This window comes from Lemur catta, chromosome 25 (assembly GCF_020740605.2).
Source record: "Lemur catta isolate mLemCat1 chromosome 25, mLemCat1.pri, whole genome shotgun sequence".
In the NCBI taxonomy this organism is placed as follows: Eukaryota; Metazoa; Chordata; class Mammalia; order Primates; family Lemuridae; genus Lemur; species Lemur catta.
In genome coordinates this window covers 4,124,430-4,140,424 of record NC_059152.1, presented here as the reverse complement: position 1 = coordinate 4,140,424, position 15,995 = coordinate 4,124,430, and the positions used below count along the sequence as shown (strand labels likewise).

At 38.5% G+C, this 15,995-nt stretch overlaps 1 protein-coding gene across 1 annotated transcript in view; it reads left to right on the top strand.

Moving 5' to 3' along the window:
* Positions 1–14,549, top strand: part of CATSPERE (catsper channel auxiliary subunit epsilon) — a 59,583-nt gene extending 45,034 nt beyond the window's left edge. The window contains exons 18-22 of the mRNA XM_045537205.1: positions 839–938; positions 3,016–3,102; positions 7,316–7,473; positions 12,520–12,573; positions 14,261–14,549. Coding sequence (XP_045393161.1) covers positions 839–938; positions 3,016–3,102; positions 7,316–7,473; positions 12,520–12,573; positions 14,261–14,411 — 550 coding nt within the window. The 3' untranslated portion in view covers positions 14,412–14,549. The remainder of the gene's footprint in view (positions 1–838; positions 939–3,015; positions 3,103–7,315; positions 7,474–12,519; positions 12,574–14,260) is intronic.
* Positions 14,550–15,995: the final 1,446 nt, after the last annotated feature.

Sequence of the window (15,995 nt, the reverse complement as noted above, 5' to 3'; positions counted from 1 at the left end):
CTGAACTTTAGTTTGGGTCTCAAGTCCCTATTTTCATATGGTAGTAGGAAAAAAATAATCTTATATGAAGTACCACATCTGTTTTAAAACTCACTGAGTTTGATTGAGGTAATAAATAGTCTAAACTCAGTGGGACTTAAGTATCCAGTCCCAGGATCACGGGAGGGGTGTTGTGTCCATGTTGCACTCTTTGCCGTTGGTAGAAGTCACCTTCCATTCTGAGAGCAAGGGCTGTGCATGACTGTCGCCCCAGCGACACTACTGCTTCTCAGCCCCGCCTCAACTTACCAAAGCTGCTGCTCCTTTGAGACTCAGCCACATCTTCCAGCCGGTCCCTCCCGAGGGACCTGCCAACGTCTCAGTTCTCACTGTAGGGATTCAGTTGTGTCACTCTCTAGTACATAATAAGCAACAAATGAATATTTGTTGATCAAATGACACCTTTCTCCATTCATGACATCCTTCCATCTTTCTCCTGGCTAACATCCAGAACAGCAGGGCTCAGGCTACCCTCACCTTATCAATATATGCTCCCTATCAAAGTGCAGAGAACATATGGTTACAACTGGTAAAAAAGTGAACACTTTCTACTTTGTTACTATTAGGTATTTATTACACCTATTCTGACACCTGTTATTTCATTCAGCTGTCAAAATAGACCATACAGTCGGCACTATTCTTATTTGACAGATCAGCAAAATGAGACGTCCCCAGGGTCACAACGCTATTTAGTGATAAAGACAGGATTTAAACTTAAGCCCATTTAACTCAAAAGCTGAACTCTTAACCCCTCTATTTTATATGAAACTATTATTTTTGTGATTGTTGTTTCTTTCAGATTCAATGATGACGGCTTTATTGAAGATGTCAAAGTGAATTTCATAGTGTGGGAAATACATGGCAGGGACGACTATAGCTTTAATACTACTATGAAGCAGGTATGACATCTTCGAATCTAACAGAATTTAGCACGCCGTTAGACATGTCTTTCAAATTTAAAACTATGTACAAATGATCTAAAGAAAAAAGAACCAGACAGCAGTGGGCAGAAAAAACATGGTTTTTTTAATATTAATATTAATATAGAAACCTCTATATTAAATTCTATGACTACCAAAATTCATTTATGAAAAAAGAAGCCACATAAAACAGCCGTAAAGGAGACAGAAAAAATAAAATGTTTATAGTAGGATGATGCAATTATATATGAATATTTTCTTTTCCTTACAAACTGTATTTAATATTTGATTATTTGTGAGTCTGCCTTTGGCCTTAGGACATTTACTACGTGTGTGCTAAATCAAATGGACACCCGGTAGGCTTCCGTTGACAAATACTGAAGATCGACAATCCACAGATGAGTGGAATGCCTGAAAAAGAAAAACAAAGCAAAGGAATGAAACCAATACTAACACTTTAATTCAACAAAACATCCCCTCCTAAAAAAGATTTTGAAAGAGTATACCATGTACTTAAGAATATCAAACCAGAACAACTAACCCAAGCAGGCATCTAGGCAAAGACACAAGCAGTAATTAAGGGAAATAAAATTAGATTATCATCACAGAGAGCATCATATTCAATAGTGAAAGTCTTAAAGCTTTTCTCTTCTTTGAGACAAGGTCTCGCTCTGTTGCCCAGGCTCAAGTGCAGTGGCCTCATCATAGCTCACTGCATCCTCGAACTCCTGGCTTCAAGCAAACCTCCCACCCCAGCCTCCCAAAGTGCTAGGATTACAGGCGGGAGCCATTGTGCCTGGCTGAAATTATCTTTTTTTTTTTTCATTATGAACTATACTATGGGATAACCAAATAGTAGATGAGGGGAAGCATCTCTTTATAAAATTATTCCAGTTGATAAATGAAAAGGAAATGATAAAATTGGAACATCCCGTTTTATAACCCCAGTGAACTAATTGGATATAGACATTGAGCATCAATAGCTAGTAATGTCACTAAGAGAAAATCAGAGATTAACGTGCATCCTGATTAAAGATCGCACCACCACCGAAGTCTTGCCAAAGAAGGACAGCTGCCACATGGGCCACTGGGTGCAGAGGACTGACCAGACCCAGGTTCACTCCCTGCATCATCAGACACAACTCACCAAAGTTTCTTGTGTTACAAGAAAAAAAAAAAAGATAGAAAACTCTAAACCCGGATGATTTTCCTGAAGTCTACCAAACATTTAAGGAAAATTTTTCTTTGGCCTTGTAAAAACTCTTCCAAAAAATTGAGTGGGCGGATGGTAGGCCTTCCCAACTCATTTTGTGACTCTTAAAGACCTTAAAAGAGAAGAAAAATTATAAACGTAGATTCTGAACAAAATATTAACATATCAAATGCAGCAATCTATTAAAGAATAATACATCCAGACCAAGTTTTATTTCATGAATGAAGAGTTGGTATATTTTTTGAAAAATCAAAGTAATTCACTATATTAACAGAATAAAGAAGAAAAGGCATAAGATTATTGTAATAGTTGAGGAATAGTTATTTGTCTAAAAATTTATCACTTATACATAACATTTAAAAAACAAATCTTAGAAAATTATAAATAAATAGTAACTTCTTTAACCTAATAAAATATAAACAGAAAAAAATTACAGCAAACGTAGTTAATGGTGAGAATTAGAAAACCTTGCCTCGGAAACCAGGAACAAAACAAGGGTGGCTATTATCACAACTTCTATGCAACGTTGTTTCTGAAGATCTTTGTAATAAGGCAAAAAATAAATGAAAGGTATAAGAATGGGAAAGGAAGAAATAAAACTCATATTCACAGGAGACGCAACTGTTCACATGAAACAATTAGAATTAATAAGTGAGTTTAACAAGTTCCCCTGATACAAGGTCCATATACAAAAGTTAATTGTCCCCTGTATAACAGCAAACATTTAAATAATGAAATTTTTAAAAACATAAGATTTTCAAAGGCATCAAAATATATTAAGTACTTAGGAATAAAGTGATAGGAAAACTTCTACATATCCACATACATGCAATCTTTTGACAGAGTGGTTGTTTAAACGAAGCACAGACCTGGAAGTCAATGATTAAGCTGAACAAGCACCTCCCATTAGAAGAAGTCTGGGGACCTCAGGTAAGAAAAACATTACCTTGCAAATTCAGAAATCTGGGCAATAACTGATGGAGAAGGAAGATACGTAACCAATTTTGCAGTCACAAGCTCTGGTATGAAAAGGTGTGACTTCAGCTTGCAAACACTTTATTTCAAATAATTAATTTGGCATTTGGTATTAACAGAAACTTGATGAAAACGCTTTAGATTTAAATCTGTTTTGTTAAATCAAAACCGATTTTTCTATTGAATTATATTGCAGTATTTCAAAATGCTTCACCTTAATTTCTGTTTCATCTTCCGTTGACTCACATAAGCTCCATGAAGGATGGGAATTTTGTTTGTTTTCGTTCATTGCTATATCCCCAGCATCTAATCCATTGTAGGTGCTCAATAAATATTTGTGGAACTAATTAATTAATTATAGATTATATACCTGTTACAAAGAGTACCATTCCACTACTTAAAAATCATAAAGAATTAAACTAGTAGTGAAATCATTTAAAACAAAACTTACCCTGCTGACTTTTTGTTGAAGAGCATCCAAGGGTCTGGAGTTGGGGATAGGGTAAATATACTCTGCATCCCAAAATCTTACAAAGGGCACCTAACTGCCTAAGATTCTGCCAGAATAACATACTTCAAAAGAGCAATGAGCCAGGTGGGTAATGAACAGTCATGGAGCCTGCCTCTGTCAGCATGATACAGCACAGTGGTTCTCAGTCCTTCACACACATCAGAATCACCAAGAGGGCCTGTTAGATTGCTGAGTCCCACCCCCAGAGTTTGGGATTCAGCAGATCTGGGGTTGGGCCTCAAAATTTGCATTTCTATCAAGTTCCCAGGTGATATTGATACCGCTGATGCGGGAACTACATTTAAGAACCATTGAAATAATGGCTTACATTCTAGAAACATTCTGGAGTGCCATACTGGTGACTAAATATTCAATTCTGCCATGTTAGAAACACAGAAGGGTAAATTCAGTCTGGACTCTGAATATCATAGAAAGCTGGTACCTGCAACCACTAGTTATATCCTAGTGAATCAGGCTACTCTCACTGAAGGGTGTCACTGTATATTAACTCAGCATGGCCATCAGGGGTGCTTTCTTCCTGAAATGAAACAGACTTCCAATTCTTGGAGCTGTGCTGATTGCTACATAGTCCTGATGGCTACAAGAATGAATGACACTTGCATAAAAATCTGGGAAGTATCTCTAGAGACTATAAATTCTCAGGCAAAAAACCCTGAAGGATTCCTGAGCAAAAGTGGCATTTTCACAGGTTCTTCCAAGTTGATGTTGGAGATTGAGAGGGAAAGGCAGAAAATGGGGACCGAGTGGCGGGCTACATACATATATCACGGGATGGGATTTGAGTTTCTGGATGTGGCTGAAAATACTAGACCGAGAAGTCCTTGGCTACTCATACTTGTGGTTAGCAGAATATAAATGGCAGGGATTATATTATATAAATTAAGCATTATATCCTTCTCCTCATCTTGGTGGTCTAACTTCAGTTTGTAACACATCACATTTTTACCTGAAATGCCTTGTAGCCTAAAATTTTATGACGCCAAACAATTCTCCTTCAACCTGGCTAGGGCACTGCCACTATGATGAATTATCTTGAAACATTACTCCTATTGTTGCATCCCTCATTGTTAATTCAGATTCCTGGAAGAGAACTTTGATTGATAGAATTCAGATTATGAGCTGCCCCAACCAGGGCCCACCTATATCCTAGCATAGGGAGCAAAAGAATCTGTGCCTGCCAGCTTCTGTCATGAAAGGTGAGGATGTGGAACTACCCTCCCACTCTGATGATACCCAAAAGGAATCAAGGTTCTATTGAAAATGTTAATGGACGCTGGGCAGACAAAAAACAAGGCAAATATTCACAAATGCTGCTCTCAGGAAGAGGTGATGCTGGAATTCTCATTTAATTAAAAGTATACTTCTAACTACAGAACTTGATGACAATTTCATCTCCTAGGAGAAATGAAGAATACGGTCATGCATTGCTTAACGATGGTGATGTGTTCTAAGAAATGCTTTGTTAGGCAATTTTGTCATTGTGCAAACATCACAGAGTACACTTACACAAACCTAGACAGTACAGCCTATTGCTCCTAGGCTACAAACATGTACAGCATGTTACTGTACTGAATAGTGTAAGGAAATAGTAACACAGTTGTAAGTATTTATGTAACAGGAATTTTTCAGCTCCATTGTAATCTTATGGGACCACCATCACATATATGATCTGTCACTGACTGGAAAATCATTATGCAGTGCATGACTGCTATTGATTATTGGAATGGAAGTAACAGTAAGTGGGATGTGTTCATATCCTCATATTTCATGATATCCAGGGAAGCAAAGGCAAGTGTAATCAGAATTGTACTTCACATCTGAATAAAGCAGTTTTGAAAAATTTCAGAGAAAACTCTGGGTGGTATGGTCAATAGAAAGGCCCGCAGAGAAGCTAAAGAATGGTTGCCTGACATACCAAATGGCCTGACCAAATAAGGAGTGGATCAGAAATAACACTCTCATAAGCCTATAGTCTCAGCTACTAGAGAGACTGAGGCAGGAGGACTCCTTGAGCCCAGGAGGCCATGGCTGCAGTGAGCTATGATCACTGCACTCCAGCCTGGGCAACAGAGTGAGACCCTGACTCAAAAAAAAAAGAAATAGAACTCTCAGTAAGTTTTTGATTTGGGTGGATAAAGCTAATCCAAGGCACCTATTCTTAGGTCATTCAACTTAGGTACAGAGAAAGATGTTGGAGGTACAGAGAGTGCACCTGGATCTCAAATATTAAAAAAAAACAAAAACCCTAACTTTAACAATGTATCAAATTAAGGCTCAACATTAATTCAACAAATGTATGTTGACCGCCTATTGTTTGCCAGAATGGGGATACAACAATAAATATTGAGCTTCGTTGTGGAGCTTATCATTATCATCATCTAATCATGATAATATTTTTTTCCCATGGGGTTAAAGGGTCTCTTCTGTACCTCTGAAACTGTACAAGAGCTGATTGATCCTAAGGTTCTATTGACTGGGAAGTTATTCATGGAAGAGATAGATACACTTCAAGGTAGAAAAAAAGAAAAATACCATTGTCTTAGTCTATTTTATGCTGTTATAATAGAATGCTTGAGACTGAGTAATTTATAATGAACAGAAACTTATTAGCTCATGATTCTAGAAGCTGGGAAGTCCAAAATTGAGGTGCTGGCCTTCTTGCTGCATCACTTCCTCTTGCCAAAAGGCAAGAAAAGGTGAGAGCAAGGGCAAGGGCCAGCAAGAGAGGCCAAACTCATCCTTTTATAAAGAACACACGCGATTAATCCATGCATGAGGATGGTGCCCCTATAACCCAAAGAGCTAATGGGACCCATTTTGTCCCACCTCCCAACACCTTCACATTGGAGATCAAGTTTCTAACACATGAACTTTGGAGGACACATTCAAACTGTAGCAAATAGGAGGGATGTTGATAGACGAAAGCTCAGACCCATCCAAAGTAATCGCCTCACAAGGCTTCTTGTTTTCTTTCAAAGGAGGAGCTTCTAGTGAGCAGGAGTGGTAGAGGGGGAGTCCTTTAAGTAGAGTTTGAAAGCATACGTGGGCCTTAAAGAACCCAGAAGCAGTGCCATGTAATAGTAGGATCAGATATCTGCAAGTTTTAACAGTATTTTATTTCATTTTCTTAGTTTTAATAAAGTGACTTTAAAAAATATATAGGCTTGTTTCATCTGGGCATTTTTAAAAGGGAACAGGAGGTAGTTTGTATCTTGAGGCCCACAGAGAGACACAGTAGTGGTATGGGGGTAAATAAAAGTCCTAGGGGGAGATAAAAACCCAAGGATATACCGTCTTGACTGTTGTGTCCATACCTTATGATCAAAATAGTTTCTGTTCCCAATTAAGCATTTTTGGAGGATTTTGTGCTTTGATGATTTAGGAAAATAAATACTTAAATACCCTTGACATCCTAATTTGTTTATAAATACAACATTTGCTTTCACTAAGCTTTACTTTTTGCCAAACTTTTACCCAGTATAGCCTCTAAAAATGCTATAGAGCACTGCAATGATAGAATAGAAGGAAAGAGCCATTACCTTTAAATAATTTTTCAAGACAAATATATGAGAATATAATTTTGTTTATTAAAGTCAGAAAATGGCCTTAAGGTTTTTGTCTTTGTTTCTTGTTCAGAACTATAGACATTGTTTTTCTTATGCTATTGGAAAACCAGGAGACTTAACACAACCATATGAGATTATCAACAGTTCTAATAATAACCACATATTTTGGCCCCTTGGCCATTCTGGAATGTACGTGTTTCGTGTGAAGATCCTGGATCCAAATTACAGGTGAGTGTAAATGTTTTATTATAGTAGTTTTAGCATTAGTTCCTCAAAATTAAATTTTTATTTTTTAAATTTAACTTGATGCCACCTAGATGTCCAATGCTTGTTCTTGTTATTTACCTATTTGCTTTTTCAATTTGTAGCGATCACACTAAACATTCTAGGGGGGCAGGAGAGTTTACGTTAAATGCTAATTAAATCAACCAATTTGCAGTTACATTCTGAATACTTTACTATGTTCAATTGCCATGATAGATCCAAATATAAACACAATCTCAACCTTCTGGGTACTTATAATTAAGCTGCTTGGAAAAGGAGGATTGAGGGGGGGACACACACAAAACAACAAAGGTCAAATCAGAGCAAATACGTGAGATATTTTTCAAAAATAATCATTAGTATTATTGATAAGGGGAAAACAGAAAATTAGTTCAAATATATGACAGCAAGGTAGAAGTAGGTACAGATATTCTATTCTGAATATCTATATGTGGTCATGAGGCTATAGTTGGTATTTTTCACTTTCTCCATTTCCCAGCCTATATTCCCTATGTCTTTAGCCAGCACTTCAGGTTTGTTTCCCAGCAGAATAACCTTAATTTTCATTCCTAAGGAATCTGAGCTCTTAGCAATCCCTACCTGTACATGCCTGAGGTTTTAAGTGAAATTCCACTCTCAGGTTGATCACTCGGATGCTCAGACTCATGTATTCTGGCTGTGGGAGAAACACCAGCCACCAAGTTTATGACTCAGAGCATCTACTTCATTCTAAGGAGAATTCTCCAACCTCACAGGTGACCTTTTCCGCTAGCGTTAGAGCTTTTGTTGCTATATAATTCATCATCCAAACCAGAACACTTCTGAGAGTAAAATGAAACTTTATTAATGTTTACACCAGACCAACAGATGTCCTAGGTAACCGGTGATTATGATACCCTAATAATAAGTAGAAGCCTTGAAAATCCATGCTACTATTCTATGAAACCAATGAACTCCATGAATATAAGTCCTGTGCCTTCTTTTGCTATACAACTGAGTTATTTGGTTAGAAGCAACATTGTATGGGATAACATGACAATATATATGACATTGAGTGTGTCCATGTATGGTGTTGGCAGGCAAAAGCTGTATAGAAAAGGCAAATTCAAAAGCCAGACATGTCACAGGAAGAATAAATCACTGTTGCTTCCATGATAGGCCAATCTGGCACCCAGTGGCTATCTGATAGCACTGGGTTATCTACCTATGGAAGCTTTACGGTCGGTTGCTGCTGCTGCCAAATACAGGCACACCTCGGAGATATTGCTGGTTCAATTCCAGACCACCACAATAAAGTGAATATCGCAATAAAACAAGTCACACAAATATTTTGGTTTCCCAGTGCATATAAACATTATGTATATACTATACTGTGGACTATTAAGTGTGCCATAGCATTATGTCTAAAAAAACAGGCCAGGCACAGTGGCTCACGCCTGCAATCCTAGCACTCTGGGAGGCTGAAGTAGGAGGATCGCGTGACCTCAAGAGTTCAAGACCAGCCTGAGCAAGAATGAGACCCCGTCTCTACCAAAAATAGAAAAAATTAGCCGGGCATGGTGGTGCATGCCTGTAGTCCCAGCTACTCGGGAGACTGAGGCAGGAGGATCACTTGAGCCCAGGAGTCTGAGGTTGCTGTGAGCTAGGCTGATGCCACGGCACTCTAGCCCAGGTGACAGAGCAAGACTCTGTTTCAAAAAAATACAAAATAAAAAAAATGTACATACCTAATTAAAAAATGCTTTATTGCTAAAAAATGTTAACAATCATATGAACCTTAGTTGAGTCATAATCTTTTTGCTGGTGGAGAATCTTGTCTTGATGTTGGTGGCTGCTGACTGATGAGGGTGGTGGCTGCTAAAGGCTGGGGTGGCCGTGGCAATTTCTTAAAATAAGACAACCAGTGAAGTTTGCTATATCAATGGACTCTTCATTTCATAAAAGATTTCTCTGCAGCGTGCAATGCTGTTTGATAGCATTTTACCCACAGTAGAACTTTCAAAATTGAAGTCAATCCTCTCAAACGCTGCTGCTGCTTTATCAACTAAGTTTATGCAATATTCTAAATTCTTTGTCATTTCAACTTTATTCACAGTAACTTCACCAATAGATTCCATCTCAAGAAACCACTTTCTTTTGCTCACCCATAAGAAGCAATTCCTCATCTGTTCAAGTTTTATCACTAGAGTGCAGCAATTCAATCTCATCTTCAGGCTCCACTTCTAATTCTACTTGCTATTTCCACCACATCTGCAGCTACTTCCTCCACTGAAGTCTTGAACTCCTAAAAGTCATCCATGAGGGTTGGAATCAATTTCTTCCAAACTCCTGTCAATGTTCACATTTTGACCTCCTCCCGCCAATCACAAATGTTTTTAATGAATGGTGAATCCTTTCCAGAAGATTTTCAATTGACTTTGCCCAGATCCATCCAAGGAATGGAATGAAATATATCTATGGCCGCTATAGCCTAAGGAAATGTATTTCTTAAATGATAAGATTTGAAAGTCGAAATTACTCCTTGATCCATGGGCTGCAGAATGGATGTTGTGTTAGCTGGCATGAGAACAACATTCATCTCCTTGTACATCTCCTTGTACGCTCTTGAGTGACCACGTGCATTGTTAATGAGCAGTAATATTTTGAAAGAAAGCTTTTTTTCTGAATAGTAGGTCTCAAGAGTGGGTTTAAGACATTTAGTAAACTGTGTTATAAACAGATGTGCTGTCATCCAAGCTTTGTTATTCCAGTTTATAGAGCATAGGCAGAGGAGATCTAGCACAATTTTTAAAGGCCCTAGGATTTTTAGAATGGTCAATGAGCAATTGGCTTCAATTTAAAGTCACCAGCTGCATTCACCCCCAACAAGAGAGTCAGTCAGCCTGTCCCTGGAAGCTTGGAAAGCAGGCGTTGACTTTTCCTCTCTAGCTATGGAAGCACTAGATAGCATCTTCTTCAGACATATGGCTGTTTCATCTACGTTGCAAATCTGTTGCTTGTGTAGTTACCTTCATCAACGATCTTAGCTAGATCTTCTGGATAGCTTGCTGTGGCTTTTAGATTAGCACTTGCAGCTTCACCTTGCAGTTTTATGTCATGGAAATGGCATCTTTCCTTAAACCTTGGGAACCAACCTTTGCTAGCATCAAACTTTTTCTTCTGCAGCTTCCTCACCTCTCTCAGCCCTCACAGAATTGAAGAGACTAAGAGTCTTCCTCCATGTTAGGCTTTGGTTTCAGAGAACGTAGTGGCTGGTTTGATCTTCTATCCAGACCACTCAGACTTTCTCCATATCAGCAGTAAGGCTGTTTCACTTTCTTATCACTCATGTGTTCACTGGAGTAGAACTTTTAATTTCCTACAAGAACTTTTCCTTTGCATTCCTGTTTGGCACAGGAGGCCTAGCGTTCAGCCCATCTCAGCTTTTGACGTGCCTTCCTCACTAAGCGTCATCATTTCTAGCGTTTGAAATGAAGTGAGAGAAGTGCAACGTTTCCTTTCACCTGCACACTCACAGGCCATTGTAGGGTTATTAATTAGCCTAATTTCCATATTGTGTCTCAGGGGATGGGGAGGCCCGAAAAGAGGGAGAGAGAAGGGAGAATGAGGTCAGCGGAGCCGTCAGAACGCATACAACATTTATCGATTAAGTTTACTGTCTCACGGGTGCACAGTTCATGGTGCCCCGAAACAATTTCAACAGTAACATCAAAGATCACTGATCACAGAACAACCATAATGGATATAATAATAATGAAAAAGTTTCAAATGTTGTAAGAATTACCAAAATGTGACACAGAGACAGAAAGTGAGCACATGCTGTTGGAAAAATGGCACCAACAGACTTGCTCAACATAGGGTTGCCACAAAGCTTCAGTGTGTGAAAAAACACAGTATCTGCGAAGCAGAATAAAACCGGTAGGTCTGCATAGAGTTTCCCCCATATCCACGGTTTCACTTTCCATGGTTTCCATTACCTGCAGTCAACTGAGGCCCAAACATGTTAAATGGAAAATTCCAGAAATAAACAACTCATAAGTTTTAAATTGCACAGCATTCTGAGTAGTCTGATGAAATTGTGCACCATCATGCTCCGTCCTGCCTGGGATGTGAATTATCCCTTCGTCTAGCATATCGATGCTGTATACGCTACCCACTCATTAGTCACTTAGTAGCCTTCTTGGTTATCAATTGTCGTGGTATCATAGCACTTGTGTTCAATAACCCTTGTTTTACTTCACAATGGCCCCAAAGCACAAGAGTAGTGATGCTGTCATATTGTTATAATGATTCTATTTTATTATTAGTTATTGTTGTTAATCTCTTACTGTGCCTGATTTATAAATTAAACTTTCTCACAAGTATGTATGTATAGGAAAAAACATGCATAGGGTTTAGTACTATCCGTGGTTTCATGCGTCCACTGGAGGTCTTGGAATGTGCCCCAGGGACAGGGAGGAGGACTACCGTATGGCTATTGGTAGTGGTAGTATCCAGGCCAGCCTTGGCGAGGGAAAGCCCTGCGTGTAAAGCCATCCCAGGCGCCATGGCCGTGTTGTTTATGAGCCTATAAACAATGAGCAAGCATTTGAGTGGCTGGAGAAATAGGCTAATCATATGGTGGTCAGGTGATAAACTAAGAGCCTCCTCTCTAGTAAAGGGCTTTCGATAAACATTCAGATGAGACCCAAACATTCTAATAATCTAGTCTCATTCCAAGAAGTTCATCTACATACATTTTCCCTAAAATTGCTTCACAACAACTCTTGTTTTTTTTCCAAGTCTTGGCCATGCAGCCAAACATTTAGCCCCTGCCCATGATTATCCCTCAGGCCATCTTCCCTCTTGGGAAAAGTGGGAAAACAGATACTATTAAATCTGTCCCTTGTCAAGAAAATGACACCTTAACTAAGATTATATATGATTGGATTGTTACTGTAGAGATGCGGAGGGAGTTTTAAAATACATGGGACTTAATTTAATCTTGAATATTATTTTTCTAATTTGCAGTTTCTGTAACCTAACAGCTATATTTGCGATAGAGACCTTTGGAACGATTCCCAGGTAATGACCAGCACCCACCAGGCTTTAGTGAGAGAATGTCCAAAAGGCACGAGTGGCAGCTAGAAACAGAGCCCATGCGATGGCTCTTCAGGGTCCCCCAGCCTAAATCCTATCATAAAAAATATTATTACATGGTATATAATGGCAATGAAGGCTCAAAAAAAAACAAAAAAAAAATTTGTATGAAGTGCTCATTGCAAAATCAATGGCTTTTATATGTCTATGTTTAGATTTTTTTTCACTGTCTATGAAATCTGTTTTCCCGAATGTCAGAAACTTGCTATTTTGCTTCTGCCCTATATAGACATCCTAAAAGTTGTGTGTGTGTGTTATACCAGGGATACAGCAGGAAGGAGTTCCTGAGAACTGTTACAGCAGCGAGAGTCCCCTTTTGTTCCATCCCACTTAAAGCCACTGTCTTCCTGTCAAACATGCCTTTTCACCTATTCCTACAGAAGGCAGCGGTGGGGATTGGGAGGTGACAGTGGCTGTGCCCTCCCCTCTAAGCCTGAGTCAGCTCCCAGCCACCGCCTGTCATTCTGATGCATCCGGGACACAGCCGGGGAAGGCATCTCCCTGGACTCAGAAATGCCTCAGAAAATGCCCATTTTGCTCTGTTCCCTTGGAGAACAGAGTTCAAAGTCTGACTACTAAAGTTAGCACCTTAAATGACTTTGCTTCTCTGCCCCCGGGCCTGGTGTTTGGGATTTGGGTTTATCTTTAAGATGTTAAACAAAAGTAGAAGAAAATCAATTAAGTTGCTCATGGCCCTGCTATAAATATTCCTGACTCCTGGGTTTTTTGTGCTAATGGAAGGTTAATGGGGTGAATAATCTGCAAATGAGATAAACCAAGGATTGTTTCTAAGTAACTTCGGGACATGCATGTAGCCTTTTGCAGTGACTTCTCTTCCTCATTAGGTTGGTATATTTGATTTAGGTGAGTGTTAAGGTACGTCCACCCAAGTACCCACCAGCAACAGAGGCTTGTTCTGCCTTTACAACTATGCTTCCGTTTCATCCATTCTTCATGCTACCATCAGAATCATCCTTCTAAAATGTCAGTCCTATATCATACCTCAGAAACTCCCTCTTGCCTTTAAGATAAAACCGACACTCTCTGGCTTGCTCTCAGCTGTCTTTCTCCTCTGGCCCCTGCGTACCTACCATTCCTCATCTCTCACTGCTCCGGCTGGACCTGAGCCCTGGTCATACCGTACTAGTTTCAGTTCTACAATGTCTGGGAGTGGCCTTGAGGTTTTCTCATGCTTCCGTGCCTTTGTACATATAGCTCCCTTTGCCCAAAACACTGTTCCCACCTTAGTCTCTTCCTCCAGTCCCAGCTAACTCCTCCTCCCACTCCTTCTCATGGCAAGCTAACTCCTACCCACGCTCAAGTCAAGGGTCCCCTCCCCGGAAGGCCTTCCATGATGGGGGCTCCCACAAAACTTTACGCTTCCTTGTCTCATTATGTTGATCACACTCTCTATTTTCCTTCCTGGTCAGCCTCAAACACTGAGAGGCAAACACCTTGAGGGTAGATGTCATGTCTTATTTATTAATCATCATGTCTTGGTTCTCTGTTGATGGCATAGTAGCTAGCTATTCAAAAGTTGTTTGACTAAGTAAATTAACAACCAGAGTGTGAAGGGTGACGTCTAACGACTTTTTTTTTCATCTTATTTCAGTCCAGGTGCCTACCTGGTAGCTGCTTTCCTCTTTATCCTGATGCTACTGTTCTTCACTCTGCTTGTTTTGAGCTACTTCCGGTATATGAATATTTATAGACGACATATTTACGAACCACTTCACAAACCTCCAAAACCAAAGGGAAGTTAGGAAAACTGAAAGTTTGATAATATGAATACATGTGTGTAGAGGGAGTGCGTATATATACTTATATTGAGAGTGTGTATTTGACCAAGAAATACTAAATATAAGCTCATATATCACCAAATTCAAGAGCTGAAAAATGTTCTTAAATTATCCTCAAATAGAAATATTTTCATATATACTGTGTGTTATTAAACTAATCCTTAATATGGTTGCATTCATTTTAAAGGTACTCCATATACTCTTACATGGCATTAAAAAAAAAAAACTAAATTTGGCTATTGCAATCCATCCTAAGACTAAAAGTAAATTTTTGAAAATGTGTCAAATATTATTATTTTGCACAGAACTTTTCATATGAAACTTTATAAGGCTGTAGTTAATTTATGTGTAAAGGACTTAATAAAAATGTGTGGATTTAAATGATTTGTCTTAAACAGATTCAGAAGTTTTTCTAGTGGTAGAGTCACACATGAAATGTAAAACTTATAGTAAAAATGAGTAGCTGATGTTCTAAATTTTAATTCTAAGTTTTAAAATTTGATTTTGAGGCTCAAAATAATCTCCTTCCTTTGTCCAAATATTATCACAGCTTTCTAAACAATTAGTATTTGTATCAGAGTTCAACCAGAAAAGCAGAATCAGTGTGTGTGTGTACATGCGTGTGTGTGCGTAAAGAGATTTATTGTACAAGAATGGCTTATTGGATTGTGGATACTGGCTAAACATGTCTGAACTCCACAGCACAAGCAATCCAGAACGGAAGATCACAAGCAAGACGGAATTCCACGGGCACAGACTAATGCTGTTGTCCACAAAGCATTTCTTATTTTACTAAAATCAAGAACAAGACAGGGCTACCTGCAGTTCATCATTGTTTTGAAAGTTCTGACATCAAAAGAGAAACATAGAATAACCAGTATACACACTGGGAAAAAAGGAATAAAGTCCTTTCTTTAGATAATATTATATAACTAGAAAACCCAAAATTCATAACAAGCTTTACCAGAATAAGAGAATTGGATGGCTCAATACCACACAAATATTTAAAAATCAATACCTTTCTATAATAGTTATAATCATTTAGCAATAAAGATAATAAAAAGTAATCTATTCACTGTAGTGATGAATTCTATACATTTATTTATTTATTTACTTACTTATTTTTTCCCTTTAAGGAGGACCTAGGGAAGAATTATATAAATTTAATACGAAAAGTACATGACCTACATGAAGAAAACGTTAAAATATTTAATGAAAGAGGTGAAATACAGTCTGAAACTTGATAGGGGGGGAAAAAAGACAAACGACCCAATAGAAAATGAGCAAAGAATATAGTCTCATTACACAGAAGAGTATATCCGAACAGCCATATTTTAAATAACAACTATTTTTTTAGTGGTTATTACGTGCCAGGAACTATTCTAATAACTAATCCCCCTCAACAGCCCTATGAGATGGGAACTATTATTATCCCATTTATAGAGATGAGGAAACTGCACATAGAGGGTAAATAACTTTCCTAAGGTCACAGTAACTAGTAAGTGATGAAGCTGGAGTTCAGACTCGGGTAGACTGGCTTCAGAATCC